General features: G+C 39.4%; 1 protein-coding gene across 1 annotated transcript; it reads right to left on the bottom strand.

Annotated features, from left to right (window-relative positions):
- Nucleotides 1–9,640: 9,640 nt before the first annotated feature.
- On the bottom strand, nucleotides 9,641–11,926 carry LOC128645817 (gap junction alpha-3 protein-like). The gene is made up of 2 exons (XM_053699088.1): nucleotides 11,773–11,926; nucleotides 9,641–10,936 (listed from the first exon to the last, which is right to left on the bottom strand). Exon 2 carries the CDS (start codon nucleotides 10,911–10,913, stop codon nucleotides 9,846–9,848), a length of 1,068 nt encoding a protein of 355 aa, XP_053555063.1. The 5' UTR covers nucleotides 10,914–10,936; nucleotides 11,773–11,926; the 3' UTR covers nucleotides 9,641–9,845.
- Nucleotides 11,927–23,636: the final 11,710 nt, after the last annotated feature.

Here is a 23,636-nt window from a genome sequence, read left to right as displayed (position 1 = left end):
GCTATTATTGTGTATATGGTGGCGCCTGGTGGACTTCACTGGACTCTGATGACGACGGTGACATAACATAATTTATACTGAGACTGACTGACTCTGAGACTAACTGTTGACCTGTATTAATGTATTTATATTTATTATGGTACTACTGGCCCTGCCGCCCTGGCCGGTTGTTGTTGTGTTAGTCTCTTTCCTATATTCACTTATTGTAGCTACTAATTCAGATTAAAGTTATCCATATCGTGCTTGGGAATGCATTGACATTTATGCAACAGTCCCCTGTGTCTCTTTCCCCCTCCCCTGTGTCTCTCCCCCCTCCCCTGTGTCTCTCCCCCCTCCCCTGTGTCTCTCCCCCCCTCCCCTGTCTCTCTCCCCCTCCCCTGCATCTCTCCCCTCTGTCTCTCTCTCTCTCCTCTCTGTATGCCTCTCTCTCTCTCCCCTCTGTCTGTCTCTCTCTCTCTCCCCTCTGTATCTCTCTCCCCTCTGTCTCTCCCATCTGTCTCTCTCTCCCATCTGTCTCTCTCTCTCCCCTCTGTCTCTCTCTCTCCCCTCTGTCTCTCTCTCCCCCCTCTGTCTCTCTCTCTCCCCTCTCTCTCTCTCCCCCTCTGTCTCTCTCTCCCCTCTGTCTCTCTCTCTCTCTCTCTCTCTCTCCCCTCTGTCTCTCTCTCCCCTCTGTCTCTCTCTCCCCCCCCCTCTCTCTCTCTCTCTCCCCTAGTCTCTCTCTCTCTCTCTCTCTCTCTCCCCTCTGTCTCTCTCTCTCCCCTCTGTCTCTCTCTCTCCCCTCTGTCTCTCTCTCTCTCCCCCTCTGTCTCTCTCTCTCTCCCCCTCTGTCTCTCCCCCTCTGTCTCTCTCTCTCCCCTCTGTCTCTCTCTCCCCTCTGTCTCTCTCTCCCCCCCCCCCCTCTCTCTCTCTCTCTCTCTCTCTCTCTCCCCTCTGTCTCTCTCTCTCTCTCTCTCCCCTCTGTTTCTTTGTCTCTCTCTCCCCCTCTGTCTCTCTGTCTATCTCTCTCTCTCCCTGTCTCTCCCACCCCCTCTGTCCAATTTTCATCTAATATCTAATTTCCTTCATTCTCTTGATATCCTTTGTTGAAAATCATATAAATATGCTCAGTAGCTGCTGATTGGTGGCTGCACAATAGATACCTCATGTGATTGGCTCACCCATGTACATTGCTATTTCTTCAACAAAGGATATCTAAAGAATGAAGGCATATCCTAGCCAGTGCCTCACCTGCCTCTGACCTCACTGCACGTCACTGCATTAAGCCAATTTCTCCTCTTTGGAGTCTTAATTTAATCTGAAGGCTTTACAGGCTCTTCTGTTTGAGCATATGCTTTCTTTGGACATTAATTACTTTTATGGAAAGTATTGTTCTTTTTAGACATTTCTTCAACTAGAACAGTTTTAAATTATCTGTTCTTTCTTGTGAATCTCCTTGTTCTGATTTTTCATCAGGATAAGGTGGTTTTTGGCTGTCCTCATTTCAATTTTCACCTAAAGTTGTGAATTCTAACAACATTAGTGGAGGAATTATTGTTTTTTCATTGTGTCTTAATCCTAAGAATTCTTTGGTAAGATTCTTACATTCTTTGGATGTGGTAAGAGTTTTGAAATATTATGTTGAAGCTATTCAGATTTCAGACAGACTTCTAGTCTATTTGTTATCTTTTCTGGTTTTAGGAAAGGTCAGAAGGCTTCTGCCATTTCTTTGGCATCTTGGTTAAAGCTTTTGATTCATCATGCTTATTTGGAGTCGGGTTAATCCCCGTCTCAGAGGATTACGGCTCATTCTACTAGGTAAGTTTCTACTTCCTGGGCTTTTTAAGAATGAAGCTTCTGTTGATCAGATTTGCAAAGCAATGACTTGGTCTTCTTTGCATACTTTTACTAAATTCTACCATTTTGATGTGTTTTCTTCTTCTGAAGCAGTTTTTGGTAGAATAGTACTTCAGGCAGCTGTTTCAGTTTGATTCTTCTGCTTATAATTTCAGTTTTTTTCATTTTAAAAATTGAAACTCTTGATTTGGGTAGTGGATTAATTTTTCAGCGGAATTGGCTGTCTTTATTTTATCCCTCCCTCTCTAGTGACTCTTGCGTGGAAGTTCCACATCTTGGGTATTTATTATCCCATACGTCACTAGCTCATGGACTCTTGCTAATTACATGAAAGAAAACATAATTTATGTAAGAACTTACCTGATAAATTATTTTCTTTCATATTCGCAAGAGTCCATGAGGCCCACCCTTTTTGTGGTGGTTATGATTTTTTTGTATAAAGCACAATTATTCCAATTCCTTATTTTTGATGCTTTCGCTCCTTTCTTATCACCCCACTTCTTGGCTATTCGTTAAACTGAATTGTGGGTGTGGTGAGGGGGTGTATTTATAGGCATTTTAAGGTTTGGGAAACTTTGCCTCTCCTGGTAGGAATGTATATCCCATACGTCACTAGCTCATGGACTCTTGCTAATATGAAAGAAATTAATTTATCAGGTAAGTTCTTACATATATTATGTTTTTCTGCTTTTTCAGTTTTGTTCCACAGAAAGATTTCTAATCTTCCTGATGTTTGTTGTTTTGTTCAGGCTCTGATTCATATTAATCTGTTATCAAGCCTATATCTCCTCAATAAAATCCTTTTTCTGGTGTTAAGGGTATTGAAAGCACCCTTTAAACAGTAGCCAGCACCAACATGTATTAATTGTAAAGAACTGGTTTATTAATGTTTTTGTATTTTGAGTAAACTGTTTAAAGTGTGCACACTGCACCAATGACAGTATGCCTGATTGAATGACATATATACTATGTACAGGTAGTTAATCACTTTGGTATAGAAAATGGCTTGCAGTTTTTAGTTAATTTAATTTGTTAATTCATATAAATTGGAGCTTTCTTTTGAGTACATAGCTTTAAAGAGAACTTCAGGTACAGTAGGGGAAAACCATGAGTTGTAACCATGCTACTGTAGTTCTACTCAGTAGTTTAATGTCCCTTTAAAGTCAGACAGAGCATTACATTTTAAACAACTTTCCAATTTACTTCTATTACCTAATTTGCTTTCTTCTCTTTATCCTTTTTTTAATAGCATACCTAGGTAGGCTCGGAGCAGCAATGCACTATTGGGACAAGCTGCTGATTTGTGGCTGCGCATACAGTATATGCCTGTTATCATTAGCTCACAGATGTGTTCATTGCTTCTCCTTTAAGTATACCAAGAGAATGAAGAATTTGATAATAAAAGAAAATGGGAAAGGTGTTTAAAATGGTATACTCTGTCTGAATTATAAAAAATATATTTCGGTTTCATGTCCCTTTAAAGGTACATTATACTCCTGGGTACAACTACAGTAACATGGTTAATACTCATTATGCTAGTGTTTTTACTGCTGTGCCCACAGCTCTCTCTAAAGTTTTTCCCTTATTGGAACTCATTACAGAAGCCAGTTGGCAAAGCTTTGCATCTTTACACTGGGTGGCGCCATCTTGTAGTGCACGTATTGTTGTATCCTGTAATAGAAGCAGTTGCGTTTTCACAGATCAGTGGTGTTATTGGCTTTTTAGCAGCTGCACCTTGCATTTTGGATTATTCCACACAATAGAAAGCAGAAACTTTTTATATATTTACAGTTTGTTTTTGTTGTTGTTTTTTGTTTGTTTTTTTTGTACGAAAAACATAAGAAATATAAAAAGCTCTCAGGAATAATGCAGCCACTGCAAAAATGTACAGTGTATTGTGCACTCTAAACTGCACAGTAAAACTTGTCAAGGAAATAACAATATCACAGATCTGTGAATGCTTACTGCGTCTGTCACAGTGTGCATGTATACCTAAATCCAAGATGGCGGCACCCAGTATAAAGATGCAGAGTTTCACTAACCAGCACTTATAAAGGGTTAAAATAAAGGAACAGTTTTAAAGGGACTTTATACACTAGATTTTTCTTTGCATAAATGTTTTGTAGATGATCCATTTATAGAGCCCATACAGGGTTTTTTTGTAAAAATGTATACTTTTGCTTATTTTTAAATAACATTGTGCTGATTTTCAGACTCCTAACCAAGCCCCAAAGTTTTAGGAGAATACTGATGTATATTTACACTAGCTTGCTCCTGTTTGTGTAAAGAGTCTTTTCATATGCAGGGGAGGGGGGAGTGTCTTATTTCACTGGGTGTTCCAGTCAACCTAATCAAAAGTGCTAAACTGAGAGCTTCTAAGTAATTTTTATAAAAGGTTTTATACTGGATTTTTAGATCAACACCTGTGCATATTATTCTTTATAGTAGTGTCTATTATGTGCTGTTATATGAAAAATAAATTGGTGTATACTGTCCCTTTAAAGAGAGCTGCAAGAACAAGATAGTATAGAAGGACACTAGTAAAGTGAGTAGTAACCAAAGTAAAGCAGTTGTGCACAGCAGTTTAATGTCCCTTTAAGACCTGGGGGCCCATTTATCAAGCTCCGGATGGAGCTTGAGGGCCTGTGTTTCTAAAGACCGCTGCTCCATAACCCTGTCCGCCTGCTCTGAGCAGGCGGACAGACATCGCCGCAATTCAACCCGATCAAGTACGATCGGGTTGATTGACACCCCCTGCTATTGGCCGCGAATCTGCAGGGGGCGGCGTTGCACCAGCAGCTCACGAGCTGCTGGTCTAATGCTGAATACGGAGAGCGTATTGCTCTCCGCATTCAGCGAGGTCTGGATGACCTGATCCGCACTGTCGGATCAGGTCCGCCAGACCTTTGATAAATATCATCCCCCCTGATCTGTTACCTCTGGTAAGGACACCATGCGTAGAAATATGGAACTTGCTACCTACAAACGATATTCAACTTTTTAAAAAAAATTATATTTATATTTTTTTTTTTATATTAAGGGCCAGATTACAAGTGAAGCACTAAATATCGCTTTGATGAAAGCTATATTTGAGCTCCTCTGTAATACCAGCGCACGCTAATGTGTGCTGGTATTACAAGTTGTCAGAAATGCAAATGCAAGCTCGTGTTCGCATTGCTGGGAAGCATTGCACTCGCGAGAGAGTGCTTCCACAGGCTCCAATGGGAGCCTTGTTCTGATGTCGTCAGAGACGGCATCAGAACCTAAACATAGCGAAGGGGTTAAGTAGCGCAATGATGGCAGCAATATTAAATATATATGTGTATGATAATATACATATATATTTATGATTTAATATGTGCATATATACATAAATATATATTTATATAAGCGTGTACATATATATTTACAGGGAACACACAGTTCCCATGGACAATGTAAGGGCACTTTTCAGTGCCGTTTTTTTTTCTAACACGGTCTCACACCTGCCAACTTTAGCCCCCAAATACTGCCTAGTGAACTACTTTTATTAAACAATAAAGATGCTGCTATCTTCATTTTTTAATAAAATACACTACACAGTATTTGGGGGGCATTTGGGGCACATTTAAAAAATTAACCAGAGATCTGATCTCTGGTTAATTTTATAAGCACTAATTGCTACCGCGATCTTGCGGTTGCAATAACCAGCCACTTGTATATCAATATGTGACAGCACTACTTATAATAATTTAAGAATATATATTCTTAATTTTTGCAGGGTTCAAAAAGCACTGCTCCTGCGCTTATAATAATATATATAAATACAAAAATGCACAGCACTCAAAAATGCATATTCAAAAGCATATTTATTCTGCATATGCAACCAAAAACTAACATCAAATACAATGGTAAGGGGCCCCACTATATGCTCAGACCATCCAACCACATACATACACACACTCATACACACAAACATACATACACACAAACATACACACAAACATACATACACACAAACATACATACACACAAACATACAAACATGCAGACAAACATACATACAGACAAACATACATACACACACACACACACACACACAAACACACAAACATACACACACACAAACACACAAACATACACACACACAAACATACACACACACAAACATACACACACACAAACATACACACACACAAACATGCATACACACAAACATGCATACACACAAACATGCATGCACACAAACATACATGCATGCACACAAACATACATGCATGCACACAAACATGCATGCATGCACACAAACATGCATGCATGCACACAAACATGCATGCATGCACACAAACATGCATGCATGCACACAAACATACATGCATGCACACAAACATACATGCATGCACACAAACATACATGCATGCACACAAACATACATGCACACAAACATACATGCATGCACACAAACATACATGCATGCACACAAACATACATGCATGCACACAAACATACATGCACGCACACAAACATGCATGCACACAAACATACATGCATGCACACAAACATACATGCATGCACACAAACATACATGCATGCACACAAACATACATGCATGCACACAAACATACATGCATGCACACAAACATACATGCATGCACACAAACATGCATGCACACAAACATGCATACAAACATACATGCATGCACGCAAACATACATGCATGCACGCAAACATGCATGCATGCACGCAAACATGCATGCATGCACGCAAACATACATTCATGCACACAAACATACATGCATGCACACAAACATACATGCATGCACACAAACATACATGCATGCACACAAACATGCATGCACACAAACATGCATACAAACATACATGCATGCACGCAAACATGCATGCATGCACGCAAACATGCATGCATGCACGCGAACATGCATGCATGCACGCAAACATGCACGCATGCGCGCAAACATACACGCATGCACGCAAACATACACGCATGCATGCAAACATACACGCACGCATGCAAACGTGCATGCACACAAACATGCATGCACACAAACATGCATGCACACAAACATGCATAGAAAATCCCAAGGGGAAAATAAGTCATCAGAAAAAAGAAAAACAAGAGGATTTTCTGTGAAAACAACTATGTCCACTTTTCTTATTGCTGTGGAAACATCTGTAGGAACATAAATATCACTGTTCATGTATGGATAGTTGCTATGAAGATATTTGTAAGAACACATATATTCAAGTATTGATAGTTTAGCGCTCCACTTGTAATCTAGCCCTAAATGTTTTCACTCGGAGGGTTGGAGATAATTGATATATATATATATGTATATATATATTTATATATATATATAACACGTTCCAGATAGCTAGATGCATGTGCCATCCATCATGGTGCTATTATACACTAATCTTTTTGTATAGTTATACATACAACATCCCTTATACATATCTATGTTTGTAGATTGAAGAATATTACCAATAATAAAATTGTTCCTTGATTATGACCTATACAGTATATTGTGGCCCGTGGGCCATGATTTGAACAAACCTATTCTATAACAAAAGGATAGGAGGCTCCCTCTAGAGATATGCGCTCTTTTATCAAGAAACCAATACAGTTGCTTGTGATAAAGGTAAATATTAAGATATGTAAATAAGGAAGCTATGGCCACACCACACATTTTTGTTTTTTATTGGCTGTACCCATTGATATGAACGGTTTCTGCCGAGAAATCAAATATCTGAACATGTTTAAATGCTTATTGTGGGGTATTATTAATTCACTATGTTCTGTTTATTATAATTTATTTAATGCTCTTTTGCTTTTCACGCAAATTGTTTCTATTATACACTCATTTTTTCTTTGCATAAATGTTTTGTAGAGGATCTATTTATAAAGCCCATAAAGGTGTTTTTTTTTTTTTAAATAAATGTATAGTTTTGCTTATTTTTAAATAAAATTGCTCTGATTTTCAGACTCCTAACCAAGCCCCAAAGTTTTATTTGAATACGGTCAGCTACCTTCTCCAGCTTGCTCCTGTTTGTGTAAAGGGTCTTTTCATATGCAAAAGAAGGGGGAGGGGGGGAGTGTCTTATTTGCCACTTGCAGTGGGCTTTCCAACTGCCTTTTCAACAGAGCTAAACTGACAGCTTCTAAGTAAGTTTTTAAACAGTTTTATACTGGATTTTTATATCAGTATCTGTGCATCTTATTCTTTATAGTAGTGTCTATTACATGCAGTTATATAAAAATGAGTGTATACTGTCCCTTTAACTCCAAGAACGGCTCACCTAGTAAAGGACACATCTGCTGCAAATATCCAGACATTGCTGGCTTTTAAAGGTGAGATGTGCAAGAAGTTCCCCAGCCTATGCAAAAGTAAAACATGGCAGCTAATACGTTCAGTATTAATAAATATTGACTAATTTGTCTGAAAGCTGGGGGGGGGTTCCACTTCATAAAAAATATTAATGTATGTGTTCAATTAAAAAATAAATATAAAATTATTTAAACTGATATGAAACTATTAATTGTCCTAAGTTTAATTGCAATCATAAATGTCCATTTTGATCATATTTAATTACAGTACAAGTTATATTCATGAACATTTTATTAACATGCACACCACAACGTAAAGGAAAATGTTTTCTTTTATGATTCAGATAGAACATATTTTAAACAACTTTCCAATTTACATTTCTTGTTATTCTTTGTTGAAAAGCAGGAAGCTAAATTCAGGAGCGTGCACTAGAAATAAATTGGAAACTTTATTTTAAATTGTATTTTCTATCTGAATCATGAAAGAAAAAAAATGTGAATTTTATGTTCCTTTAAAAGAAAAAGTTGGGGAAAAATGCCCGAGTACATCTCAAAACAGGCCTAAAGGATTTTGCAGGAAAAATTTCCTGTATAAATGGAATTATATTGGAATACCAGATTGAATTGTTCCCATGCAGTATACATGGGTTCATATGCTACAAATCCATTTGAAACGTTTGGGCTGTCTAAATACATGAGTTTTAAAATGGCTCCCATTCAAAAACCCCAAAACAACATTTAATGCACTTCAAGCAATAAATCTGATTAATTTGAGTGTAGGTCATTGATGAAACACAGTATACTTATCCAGATTACAATAAATATATTAATAAATATATTTATATATTTTTTTATGTATTTATTTTTTCTAATCCCTAATGGATAAGGAGTAACAACAGCATACCATGAAGTATTGTCAGAGCACAACCTAACATAAAATAAAACACTCAATACCTTACCTTAAATTATAGAAATAATTTAATGTACAAGGGGCATTCAGTTCAGGTTACAATTAATGGTACAAACCTGTATGACGTGTGGTGTAGATTTAATCTGTCTCAATCACATTCCTTTTAATTTAATAATAATGAGAAATGCACTGGTCATGATTTTCTTAGGAAGTAATCACATCCACACAGCCTTTTACACACACAGCCTCTCCCGTACACACCCTTTATTACACACACACTGGCCAGATCATGTATGTCCACCCCTTAATCCAAATGTACGTTATACAGATCATTTATAATGTGAAACTCAATCATTGACTAATATTGGTATACATTCTACAGTGGCACTGCCAGTCATTGATCTTTACAAAAAGATGCTTAGCTGTGTACTGACCTACTATGAACTTTTATCAGTCTATTTATGCCAACCTGTCTCTCTTAGACCAAACGTCAAATGAGGCAGGCAGCCTCACTACATAACATTCTGTTGCTGTTTTAACCTCCTAGAAATAAGGCATTTCCTTTAGAATCATAAAGCAAAACATTTTTTATTGCAATTTGTAAACAAACATAAAATATTTAAATATAAAACCACCATCAAGCTTGTAAGGTTATATTAGGACCTGTCAGTCATATCACATATTGCGGATTATCTTTCTGGAAGTAATGTCTTTTTCAGGCTTTGGTGCTGTATTTAGCATGCCAGGCTTCCTGATATATACAAGTTATATATAGTCTTAAACTGCTAGTGCTCCTGGACGCGATCTGTTGCTACTTTGCCGGCTGTTTCTGCTAGGCATCCTTCTTTCATTTCGGTCTATCTCGCTGCCACTCTCAGATGCTGCAATCAGCTCTGGAATCCCATTACGCTCTACAGCTAGATTCTCCCGGTTCTGTTTTCTTGCAGCTTTGCTGCTGTCCATCACAGTGGGTGCACTTTTGTTAACAGAAAGGGGGAAGCCAAGAGAGGGGCCGAATCCTGAACCTCGCTCACTAGGATAGTGCGTGTAATGTGGAATTATTTGAGAGAGTGTGGCACTGCCGGCCTTTGTAGGTAGTTTGGCTAATGACTCAGAACGTACAGAAAACAGGCCCTCCCTGCACTTCTTGAATCCCAAATAATAAATCTCTATTAGGTTTAGCAGCAGTGACAAGCAAGCAACAACCAGCATGAAGATGATAAAGATGGTCTTTTCTGTTGGCCGTGAGATATAGCAATTGACTGTGTTGGGGCAAGGCCAGCGACTACAAGTATACAATGGTTGCAGCTGAAATCCATAAAGAAAGTACTGTGCCACAATAAATCCTACCTCAAACAAAGTCTTGAAAAAGACATTAAAAACATATGTCCGTAAAAGAGCACCACGTAGGTGCACTTTGCCCATATCATCTTTAACTGGAGGCTTTGCAGGCTTTATTGGCATGTGCACCAGCTGTTTGTCACCCTGAGTGTCCACTTTGCTTTGCAGCAACTTTTCCTTCTGTTTCTGCTTTGCCTCCAAACGCACAAGTTGCAGGATGTGCCCAAGATAAATGAGGGTTGGAGTGGACACAAAGATAATCTGTAGCACCCAGAAACGGATATGAGAAATGGGGAAGGTTTTGTCATAACACACATTTTGACAACCAGGTTGCTTGGTGTCACAGGTAAAGCCAGACAGTTCGTCTCCCCAAACTTTCTCTGCTGCTGTTCCCAAAACTAGTATCCGAAAGATGAAAAGGACGGTTAACCAGACTTTACCAACAACTGTGGAATGTTCCTGTGCTTTCTCAAGAAGCTTCGCTAGTGAGCTCCAGTCTCCCATTGGTGCAGAGGTTACATCTCACCCTGTAACAGGAAGAAGGCAGAATCAAAATGGGAAGGGGTAAAATATCTTTTCACCACTTAAAGGGACAGTCTACCATAGAATTGTTATTGTTTTAAAAGATAGATAAATAGATAATCCCATTCCCCAGTTTTGCATAACCAACACAGTTATATTAATATACTTTTTACCTCTGTGATTACCTTGTAATTTTCAGCTGCTGTTAGAAATGGAAGTGCAGAACACTGTTATATTCCATACAGACATTGGCTGCACAATCTAGTGACCTATTTATAACTGTCCTTAATTGGCTACAGCAGTAGTCTACAAAAGAATTTATTGTTTTAAAATATAGATAATCCCTTTATTACCCATTCCCCAGTTTTGCATAATGAACACATTTATATTAATATACTTTTTTACCTCTATGATTACCTTGTATCTAAGCATCTACTGACAGCCCCCTGATCACATGACTGTGACTGTTTATTATCTATTGTCTTGCAGTTAGCATTGTGTTGTGATAAATCTTAAATAACCCCCTTGCCTGAACACAGTGTTATCTATATGGCCCACGTGTACTTTCTGTCTCTTTGTGTTGAAAATAAATTTAAAAAGCCTGTGATAAGAGGCAGCCCTCAAAGGCTTAGAAATTAGCATATGAGCCTGCCTATGTTTAGTTTAAACTAAGAATACCAAGAGAAAAAAGCAAATTTGATGATAAAAGTAAATTGGAAAGTTGATTAAAATTAAAAGTCCTATCTGAATAATGAAAGTTTAATTTATACTAGACTGTCCCTTTAAACACTAACTTGCTTCCATTCAGCACAGCATTAAAAGAGCATATATTGTTACTTACCCCCAGTACAAGAAGAAAATTAGTCTCTGAGGATCTGGACTGTGCTTATTATCCTTATGGCTGTGCAAAATGTTTTTTGCTTAAATATCAGTGTGCTGTGGTCTCTGTCCAGCTTCTGAAGTCTTAGGCTTTGACTTTCCTAGCTGACTGCCTAGCCCCCCTCCTTTTTGTTATTTTTAGTGTAGGCCTTTTTCTATATATAATACTCCATGCTGGGGGAGTTGTGGAATTTCTCAGCCCCTCATCACAAGTGTCATCTTCAGCCTGCTAACCCTGTCATTTTGGGAAAGGAAGGATCAATTGGAAAGAGGTGGTCAGCACACTACTGCCTTATTCAACACATTACATGTAGAAAGAAGGCTTTGCCTAATGCTGTGCTGTGCTTCAGGCCTCTCTTAAACAGTCTGTCTTGCTTTTACTTACACTAATGCAGACGGTCTCTTGTCTGCCTTGCACTATGTTTCTGCTACTTCCATGTGGCAGTCTTTTCTCTCTTCACGCTTGCCGGCACTTCCTTATGTCACTCACTTTTATCTAACTAAAATACAATTTTAATGTAACTGCACTGCTCTGAATTTAAATTTCTGCTAGAATGGTCCTTTATTTGCTGTCACAATGTCATTGTTATGCTGTGCAGTTGCTATTGGCATCTCCTGCTGTATTATGCACATTGTTCCAGATATTTCCACCTCCATGCAATCTGGCATAAATCCTATCTACACCTATGCATAGACCCAGACAAAATACAGTGGAACCCCACATATGACCAGTAACGTGTTGACACTATATTTGGCTATGGGCAGAAGAGTGAGAACAGGTAAAAAGATAACACTAGATCTCTACATTGTGGCCTCTAACCTTATGTTAGATATTATTGTGTTATTTCCGGGTTTTCATTGCCCAATGGGTTGGGGTTTTTTTTATTTTCAAATGTACCACAAGTGTTGCTTCTGCAAAACATCTGTTTTTCTTTTTGATGCAAGTACTGATTTGATATAAGTAGGTAACAAATTTAAAAAAAACGCAGATTCAAAAATCCTCTGTAGTATGTTGCATATACTGCTTGATAACATTATCCTCTTGTTAATCGGCACTTTGTCGTCTGTAGACTCTCATGGCCAGTGCACACCCTCTGCTTTTTAATAGATTCTGATAGTCTCTTGTCTCTCTGTCTTTTCCTGGCTATTTCTTATCTTCTTACATTATTTCAGTGTTTTCAACAAAATATTATCCAGTCATCCCAACTCTCCCTGAAGTTCAGGGAGTCTCCCTGATTGTAATAGCAACTCCCTGATGCCAGCAAATGGAATGCAACCTCCCTGAAAGTACCATGATCCAATGTGGCCCAAATCCGGAAAAGTGTTTATTTAAGGAATGCTTTAACTTCTGGGACATTATAGAACTCTTAAAGCATGCATCAGTAACCAAAAAGCCCCCACTGATTTTAATAAAATAAAAACACAAATACTACCTTATTTACTGCACGTAATTAAACTTCATATTCTTAAATATTTAAATATTCAACAAGTGTACGGTCACTGGGTTTCAAGGTGTCCAATATATAACTGGGGGGGGGCGCGGCGGCGCAGTATCGGGTGAAACCACCTCCCTGAAATTAGTTTTTGCAGGTTGGGATGTCTGTATTATCCTATTGACAGCCTCTTCTACTTCTTGTATTTGCACTTTTGTACTTTTACTGGTAGTCAGCACTCTTAAAGGGACATTAAACACCAAACAAATGCTAGATAGAATAATGCATTCAAAGAAAAGATTAATCTGTGAATAACATTTAGATGTATTTTTGTAAAGTTCCATTAGTTGTTGAAATATTGACAACATAAGTGTGATGTTTTAGTGTCTATAAAACATTGGGAGATGCCATGTAACTTAAAGGGAAAGTCTAGTCAAAATTAAACTTTCATTATTCAGATAGGACTTTTAATTTTAATTGACTTTCCAATTTACTTTTATCATCAAATTTGCTTTTTTCTCTTGGTATTCTTAGTTTAAACTAAACATAGGTAGGCTCATATGCTAATTTCTAAGCCTTTGAGGGCTGCCTCTTATCACATGCTTTTTAAATCTCTTTTCAACACAAAGAGACAGAAAGTACATGTGGGCCATATAGATAACACTGTGTTTAGCCACAGAAAGTTATTTAAGATCTAGCACAATGCAATGCTAAATTTAAGACAATAGCTAATAAACAGTCACAGTCATGTGATCAGGGGGCTGTCAGTAGATGCTTAGATACAAGGTAATCACAGAGGTAAAAAGTTTATTAATATAAATGTGTTTCTTATGCAAAACTGGGGAATGGGTAATAAAGGGATTATCTATATTTTAAAACAATAACAATTCTATTGTAGACTGTCCCTTTAAGTTACTTTCTCTGCTGTAGCCAATTAGGGACAGTTACAAATAGGTCACTAGATTGTGCAGCCAATGTCTGTATGGATTATAACAGTGTTCTGCACTTCCATTTCTAATAGCAGTTGAAAATTTCAGAATGGAATTACAGTAAAAGGGACAAATAAATATTGAAAGTATATTGCATATACATACATACGATTTATCATTTTATTTTACCATCTCAAAGTGTTTAATGTCCCTTTAAAGCACTTTCTGTCTCCCATTCACTGTGCATGGCAATTTCCATGCTCTCTGGCACTAATGCTCCGTGTATTAAACACTCTGAGGCTGGCACACTCTGGCAATCCTCCCTGGCCGCTGTCTTTTATCTTGTTGCCTGCAGTTTCTTACTTGTATATTTTCTTTTTAATGAGTATTTCCCTGGACTGCAAACAATCCAGATGTTTCTAATAAGTGTAATTTGAAAACATTTAATGTGTATGCAAATGATTTGCAATATAATGTTTATTTGCAGATATATACTACCTTATATAAATATTTTATTTAATGTCCCTTTAAGATTTGGAGATAACTACAAACAGAAGTGGATGGTATTCATTCTTCTTACCCCTGACTGACATCACATAGATTGTATTGGTACTAACACACCAGTTCCAAATATATCACAAGAGAAAACGTAATACTTTAATTTAAATAAACTTTTTCTTACACAAAGTGAGTTGAAGGGCAACCAGTTCCCACCTGTTGGTGTGTATTAGGCCTGGTCTATTTTTCTAGAGTCATGTTTGAGTAATTCCCCTTTTCCCTGTGGACAGGCAAAAGGAATGGTATTTATTGGTGTTGTCATCAGCTCCAAAACAGCACAAGTCTGTATACTCATAAATAAAATAGGCAAATTTCTATGCTATACAGAAGCTAGTTGGCACTCATTCACATACAAAAATCAGCAAATAGTAAAATATCAAATAAAAAGATTAGATATAAATATAGCCAAAGAGATAATGAGCCCAAGAACATGGACAGAAATTATTCTAAAAAGTTATCACTGCCTCAATTTGTGCTTTTTTTGTGCATGAAACATATGTACATATGCCACATGCATCTGCATTCAAACACAAGACCCACAGGGCATATAGTGCATTGGCAATTACTTCAATAGCATTATTACTAACAAATACATTCTACCTCCGGCTCTCTGGGTAGATGTATCTGGGCCAAAATTATATTTTCAAATTTGAATGCATTCATGTCATTCTTCACTTAAGTTCCTTTAAAGGAACAGTAAAGTCAAAATTAAACTTTTAAGATTCAAATATACATACATGGGTGGAAAAATATCCCTATAGGAAAAAGCCAAATTTTGTACTGGCCCACTGCACTTTCTTATTCGTCTTGTACTAGTGGAAATTTTAAGGTATATGTGTGTGTGTGTATATATATATATATATATATATATATATATATATATATATATATATATATATATATATATATATATATATATATATATATATTTACTCAGGGGTCAAGTCCTACAAAAAAAGTGTGAGAACTCACTAAGACTTCCAACCCCACACAATTAATATTGTTTTATACATACATGCATGGATGCATACATACACAAACACACATACACACACGCTGTATTTATATGTATATAATCTATACACTTTGGTTAATGAAAACAAATTAAAACCAATGAAGGGTTGAATGGTTGACTTTGGGCCTGATACTCCTCCTCTGTCACAGAGTCTCACCCACTTAAGGTGCAACAGTCCTATATCTGCTGAGGGGAGCTAAATAACCCCAAGCAAGCCACACAGGAATGTAAGCACCATATGTTCCACACAGTGCAAGGTGATCACACAGCAGGACTGCTGACAGGCTTACATTTAGTGTATTGTAGGAAGTGTTACTGCCCGTTACAAGAGGATCTCACTATCCCTCTAACAGACTGTGCTCCAGCTCCTCCGACCAGCAGCAGCAGTGTTTACTGAAGTGTTCCTGTTCTCAGTCCAGGGGGAACTTAGTTCCCGAACTCCGTTCCCATGCGTTCCCGCCCAACTTGACCCCTGTATTTACTGTATATACATATATATATATATATACATATATATATATATATATATATATATATACACAAATATAAATATATATACAGGAGAGAGAGCCTTCTTGCTTTGTATTTTTATTAATAATAAGTGTATTAGATTTGGTTGTTATAATGTTTATGTATATCTTCATGCTGAGAAAGACACAATACTTTGTCTACCTTATCTAATTCAGATTTTTACGCTTTGACATTTGAGTGAAAACATGATTTTCTTGTTTTCCTGCCTTATCGGAAGTATTTTAGCCTGAATGTAGAAACTAGCTCATTTACATCCTAAACATCTCACAGTAACTAGGCATACTGTACATATTATTTCCTAATATATTGATGCTGATATTTAAAATTAATAGAGAAAAGAATTCCATTGAATTATGCTGTGGCATTTGGAGACATTTTTTAGATAAGAAAATTGAGGGGGGAAAAAAAGTAAAGCTACCATTTTTCTTTAAAGACGCACATCACCCATTGCTGACTATGGACTAGATTATGAGTGGAGCGCAAATTAGCACTACCGCTTGCGGGTTATCGCCACTAGAAGTAAGCTTTTTGCGTGCGTCAGGTAGCGCACGTATTACAAGTAAAAAAGTCTTGCACGAGCGCTGATCTGTGGCACACAAAAAGCAGAACTTCGAATATCGTGACCTCATTAACGTATAATGCGCTCAACATATTCTCCTATGTGAAGAACAATGGAATGTAAAATATTTACAGTAAATACATAAACATTATTAAATATGAATATTGCATGTTTTTAGCCAAGGGCTCTGAAGCGCATATATATATATATATATATATATATATATATATATATATATATATATATATATATATATATATATATAAATACTTATATACACATATAAATACATATGTGTATACACACATATATACATATTTTTTATATATATATATATATATTATGAGTGTAACTATACTTTTAAATTGAGTTTTGATGTGTTTTGTGCAACAGCGTAACAGTTATCCAGAGATCTAAAGTCACGCTATTCCAAATGCGCATAAAATTCAATTGTGCTCAAAGGAATATGTTTACTTTCAACAACTTGTAATATGCACGCTACTTCTGATGCGCACAAAAAGCTGCAATAAACCCCTTATGGCTCGTGTACTCGTAATCTGGCCCTATGTTAATATTTTATTTGCTTTTCTTTTCATAGCTTATGCTATGGTCGATTTCATGGGCCAGATTACAAGTGGAGCGCAAAATATTGCTTTAGCTAAAGCAATATTGATTTGCACTCCACTTTGTAATACTAGCACACGTGTCAGGGTGCCAGGAATCAGACTGAGACAAGAAGTTAAAAAATAATCACACCTTTATTAATAGCAAAAAATAATAAAATGTCCACAAGTCAAATAACAAGCCAGGAATCAAAACCAGAGCTGGTAGTCAGACGAGCCGAGTCAGGAGCCATAGCAAGTAGTCGAGCCAGAATCAGGAACAAGGAGAACAGCAGAGTCAGGAACAAGCCAGAGATCAGGAACCAGGAGGGATGTCAGACAGCCAGGTAATACACAGGAGCTCTCACAAACAGGTCTGAGACAACACAAGGGCAAAGAAAACTGAACAGAGGCCCTTTAAATAATAAGTGATGACATCACAATTCTGATACTGCATCCTGTCTCACACAGATGATGTACACCAGTCTGACCATAAAAGGAAGTGCAGGAAATGAGCAGCATCACACAGTATGCACCAGAGTCAGCAAGAGAGGAGAGTAAAATGGCTGTCAGCAGCACATGGCAAACAAAACAGGGAAAAAATCATGACAGGACCCTACCCTCAACGACCCCTCCCCCTTGGGAGGACACAAGGCTTATTGGGGAAACGGGCATGGAAGGCACGGAAGAGGGCGGGAGCATGAACATCAGAGGAGGGAACCCATGAACGCTCCTCTGGAGCGTAGCCCCTCCAGTGAACCAAATACTGTACGTGGCCCCTGGACATACGAGAGTCAATAATGCTGCTGACCTCATACTCCTCATGGTTGTCAACAAAGATAGGATGGGGATGAGGCAACACAGTGGTAAACCGATTACAAACCAATGGTTTCAAGAGGGAGACATGAAAAACATTGGATATGCGCATTGCAGGAGGAAGGTCAAGAGCGTAGGCCACAGGATTGACCCGTCTGAGTATTCGAAAAGGACCAACATAATGGGGAGACAGTTTATTGGAAGGCACATGAAGATTCAAGTTGCGGGAGGACAGCCAAACTCTCTCACCAACCTGGTAGGAAGGTGTGGGCAGACGCCTACGATCAGCCTGGAACTTTTGGCACTGCATAGAACGATGAAATAAATCCTGAATCTGCACCCACGTGGAACGAAGTTGCCGGAGATGCTCCTCCAAAGCCAGAATACCTTGAGACATGAATGAATCGGGCAACAAGGATGGTTGAAACCCATAATTCGCCATGAACGGGGATAACTTGGAGGAAGCATTAATAGCACTATTACGAGCAAACTCTGCCCAAGGTAACAGTTCAGACCAATTATTGTGGTGATCTGAGACATAGCAACGGAGGAACTGTTCCAGAGCTTGATTAGACCGTTCCGCAGCCCCATTGGATTGAGGGTGATATGCAGAGGAGAAGGAAAGATGGATCCCCATTTGAGCACAAAAGGAACGCCAAAATCTGGAGAAAAATTGACTACCCCGATCGGACACTATCTCCTTGGGTTACCCATGTAAACGGAAGACCTTCCAGGCAAAAATTGAAGCAAGCTCCTGAGCGGTAGGCAACTTCTTCAAGGGAATGCAATGTGACATTTTAGAAAAACGGTCAACCATCATAAGGATAACAGTATTGCCATTGGAAACAGGGAGCTCGACAATGAAGTCCATGGAAAGATGTGTCCAAGGACGCTTACCATTAGCAATAGGTTGAAGAAGACCCACAGGAAGATGTTGAGGAGTCTTATTCTGTGCACAAACTGAGCAGGAGGCAACATACACAGCAACATCAGAACAAAGACCTGGCCACCAGAATTGTTGAGTAACAGACCAAATCATTTGGTTCTTGCCTGGGTGACCTGCGACTTTAGGATAGTGGCAAGTGTGCAAAAGTTTAGTTTGAAGATTCTCAGGAGCAAAACACTTACCACTAGGTTTCTCAGGAGGTGCGTTGGTTTGTGCAGCCAGTATCTCCTCCCCCAAGGGAGAAGTCAAATTAGTACGTATGGTAGCCAAAATATGGTCGGGGTATAACTGGAGTAGGTACAGACTCATCCTTGGACAGAGGGGAAAATTGTTGAGAGAGGGCATCAGCCCTAACATTCTTACTAACAGGCAGGTAGGAGACCATATAATTAAACCGAGACAAAAATAGAACCCATCTGGCCTATCGGGGCGACAAACGTTTTGCTTCAGATAGATAAGTTAAATTCTTGTGGTCAGTAAGAATTAGCACTGGCACACTAGTACCCTTGAGAAGATGCCTCCATTCCTTAAGTGCCAAGATTATGGCCAGTAATTCCCTGTCACAAATTTCATAATTGCACTCCGCTGGAGACAATTTCTTAGAGAAGAAACCACACGGATGCAAGGAACCGTCAGGCATAGGACGTTGAGACAAGAGGGCACCTACTCCAGTCTCAGACGCATCGACCTCAAGAACGAAAGGCAGGACAGGGTTAGGATGAGCCAGAACTGGAGTGGCAGCAAAGGCAGTCTTAAGACTATCAAAGGCCTTAATGGCAGTAGGTGACCAATGGAGTGCATCATTCTCTTTACGGGTCACGTCTGTGATAGGTTTGACCAAGGAAGAAAACTTTTTAATAAACTTTCTATAGTAATTGGCGAACCCCAAAAAACGTTGAATAGACTGAAGACCAACTGTGAGAGGCCACTGCAGATAACTTGTCAGGATCCATGGAGAGCCCTGCAATGGAGATAACATAGCCGAGGAAGGTTACTTGAGTCTGATGGAACTCACATTTCTCGAGTTTACAAAACAGGCCGTTTTCACGTAGTCTCTGAAGAACCTGTGTAACATCAGAACGATGAGCCTCAAGTGTGGGTGAGTGTATGAGGATGTGGTCCAAGTACACCACAACACACTGTTGCAACATATCTCGTAGGACATCATTAATAAATTCCTGGAAAACAGCAGGAGCATTACATAGGCCAAAGGGCAAACAAGATGCTCATAATGCCCGCTCCTGGTGTTAAATGCTGTTTTCCATTCGTGGCCCTCCTTGATCCTAACGAGATTGTACGCTCCTCTCAAATCAAGTTTAGTAAAGACCGTAGCTCCCTTAAGGCGGTCAAAGAGTTCCGTAATGAGCAGAATAGGGTAAGCATTCTTAATGGTAAGATTATTAAGATCCCTATAATCGATGCATGGTCTTAACTCGCCACCCTTTCTCTTCACAAAGAAGAAGCCAGCCCCTGCAGGAAAGTAGGATTTGCGGATGATCCCCCGTGACAGAGCATCGGCAACATACTCCTCCATAGCACAATTCTCCGCAACAGACAGAGGGTAAACCAGGCCCTGAAGAGGAATTGCTCCGGGTTGCAGGTCTATGGCACAATCGTAAGACCGGTGAGGAGGCAACGTACCGGCACGCAACGTCAAAAACGTCTAGGAACTGTCGGTACTCCTCTGGCAATTGAGATACCGAAGAAGTGCACAAGACTTTAACTGGTTTCCAAAGACAAGTGGAAATACATTGCAGAGACCACGACAAAATTTCGGACCTGCGCCAGTCAAGATTGGGATTGTCCTTTTGAAGCCAGGGATTACCCAGAACAACCGGAAAATGCGGAGAGCCCCAACAGCCATGGATAACAGAGCAGTTTCGTAAGTAACAAGTGTGGGCGGAAGGGGCCTGCCATCAATGGCCTCAATAGCAAGTGGAACAGACCGAGGCAAAACAGGAATGGAGTGCTTTGATACAAAAGCACTGTCAATGAAATAGCCCGCAGCACCAGAGTCAACAAGAGCCTGGGTGACTATGGAGGAGTCCACCCAGGAAAGGACAACCGTGACCAAAGGTTTCTCCTTTAGCGGTTCCGGGGACGAGGATAAACCACCCAAGGTCTGCCCCCGATAGGACCTTAGGTGTGAGCGTTTACCGGCGGTGTAGGACAAGATTTCAAAAGGTGGCCCTGTAGCCCACAATAGAGGCAGAGCCCCTCCCTCCTCCTAAAGGCCCTTTCCGCCATGGAGAGACGTGTGAATCCCAACTGCATCAGCTCAGCAGTACCTGGTGACTCGGGACCAGGAGGCATGGGAGGAGAGGGAGGCATGGGTGGGAATGAACACGTAGGAGACAACGGAACAGGAGGCTTCCGCAAGCGCTCCTTGAAAGAGGGCCTCTCACTTAGTCTGATGTCAATTAGGATCAAAAAAGACACCTATGCCTCGAGATCTTCTGGTAAATCTCTGGCAGCAACTTCGTCTTTAATCGCATCAGAGAGCCCATAAAAGAAGGCGGCAACTAGGGCTTCATTGTTCCAACCTACCTCTGCGGCAAGCGTACGGAACGCAATGGCATACTGAGCAACAGATCTTGTACCTTGCTGAATGGACATGAGTCATTTAGCAGCAGAGGAGGAGCGAGCCGGAACATCAAATACCCTTCGAAAGGAGACCACAAATTCAGGGTAATTAGAAATCACAGGTTTATTAGTCTCCCACAAGGGATTAGCCCAGGCAAGAGCTGTGTCCGAGAGTAACAAGATGAGAAATCCCACCTTAGCTCTGTTAGAGGGAAACGCCTGAGTTAACATCTCAAAGTAAATGCCCACCTGGTTCAAAAACCTTCTGCATTGATTAGGATTGCCTCCATAATGCTGAGGTAGAGGTGCAGAACCGGACATGCTCCTGGTAGGACAGCAGCGGAAACAGGAGCAGCCATAACTTGCGGGGCACTTTGGTCCAAATGTGCAGTGTGAGTTAGCAGGGTTTGCAGGGCTAGTTCAAATTGATCCAAGCGGTGATCCTTATGGCAGGTAAAGGTGGATTATTAGCACCATCAGGATTCATGGACCTTGCGTAATGTCAGGGTGCCAGGAATCAGACTAAGATGAGAAGTGCAAAAATAATCACACCTTTATTAATAGCAAAAAATAATAAAATGTCCACAAGTCAAATAACAAGCCAGGAATCAGCTGGCTGATAGTCAGACGAGCCAAGTCAGGAGCCAAAGTGAGTAGTCAGACGAGCCGGAATCAGGAACAAGGAGAACAGCAGAGTCAGGAACAAGCCAGGGATCAGGAACCAGGAGGGATGTCAGACAGCCAGGTAATACACAGGAGCCCTCACAAACAGGTCTGAGACAACACAAGGGCAAAGCATACTGAACTGAGGCCGTTTAAATAATAAGTGATGACATCACAATTCTGAGACTGCATCCTGTCTCACACAGATGATGTACACCAGTCTGGCCATAAAAGGAAGTGCAGGAAATGAGCAGCATCACACAGTATGCACCAGAGTCAGCAAGAGAGGTGAGTAAAATGGCTGCCAGCAGCACATGGCAAACAAAACAGGGAAAAAACCCTGACAACACGCTAATGTGCACTGGTATTACAAGTTTATTGCTGGGAAGCATTGCACTCTTATGGGAGCCTCGTTCTGATGCCGTCACAGATGGCATCAGAACCTCACGCAGCGAAGAGGTAAGTAGCGCAGCAATGGGCAGCAGTTAGTCAATATATATGTATATGACTATATACATATATATTTGTGTTAATATGTGTATATACACATATTAACACATAAATATATATGTATATAAGTTTTTTTTATAACAACCCCCTCCAACCAACTTTAAAGCCCCAAAACTGCCTATTGCAGTTTTTTTGTAATTTAAAGAAAAGAAAAAGCTAATTTTTTTAAAATAAAAAGCCCTCTATTGGGGCATTTGGGGCACTTTTAGAAAATGAACCATAGATCGTATCTCTAGTTAATTTTTCGGAGCACTAATTGCTACTGCAAGCTTGCGTTAGCAGTAACCAGCCACTTGTATTGGCTGGTTAATTATCGTGCTCCCGCAAACGGGCAAATTTGGCTGTTTGCGAGAGCGCAATAATTTAGCGATCCACTTGTAATCTAGCCCAATGACGGCAAATGGCAAGGATATGGTGACGTAATATTGTGAGTACTTTTGGTGAAGCAATGGGTGGAAAGTACTATCTCTAAAACAAACATTTACAGTTTATCACTGCACTGTAAAATCATTTAACATTTCCATTTTCTTTTAACAATTTACAACATTTTGTAAGCAAGAGAAGTATCACACAGATATTGAATAGCCCATGTTCCTGGTGTCTTTTGATGTTGCCAATTCGGCTTTACAGTATGTAAATGAGCTTATATTTTCAGCTAACCAATTGCTGTGTAGAATGTTA

Source organism: Bombina bombina, chromosome 1 (assembly GCF_027579735.1).
Source record: "Bombina bombina isolate aBomBom1 chromosome 1, aBomBom1.pri, whole genome shotgun sequence".
NCBI classification, from domain to species: Eukaryota; Metazoa; Chordata; class Amphibia; order Anura; family Bombinatoridae; genus Bombina; species Bombina bombina.
The sequence above is the reverse complement of the archived record's forward strand: the minus strand, read 5'-3'. Positions and strand labels throughout refer to the sequence as shown.

What these genes read in the sequence shown, in the direction of transcription:
- LOC128645817 (XM_053699088.1), bottom strand. Translation starts at nt 10,913, where the DNA reads ATGGGAGACTGGAGCTCACTAGCGAAGCTTCTTGAGAAAGCACAGGAA.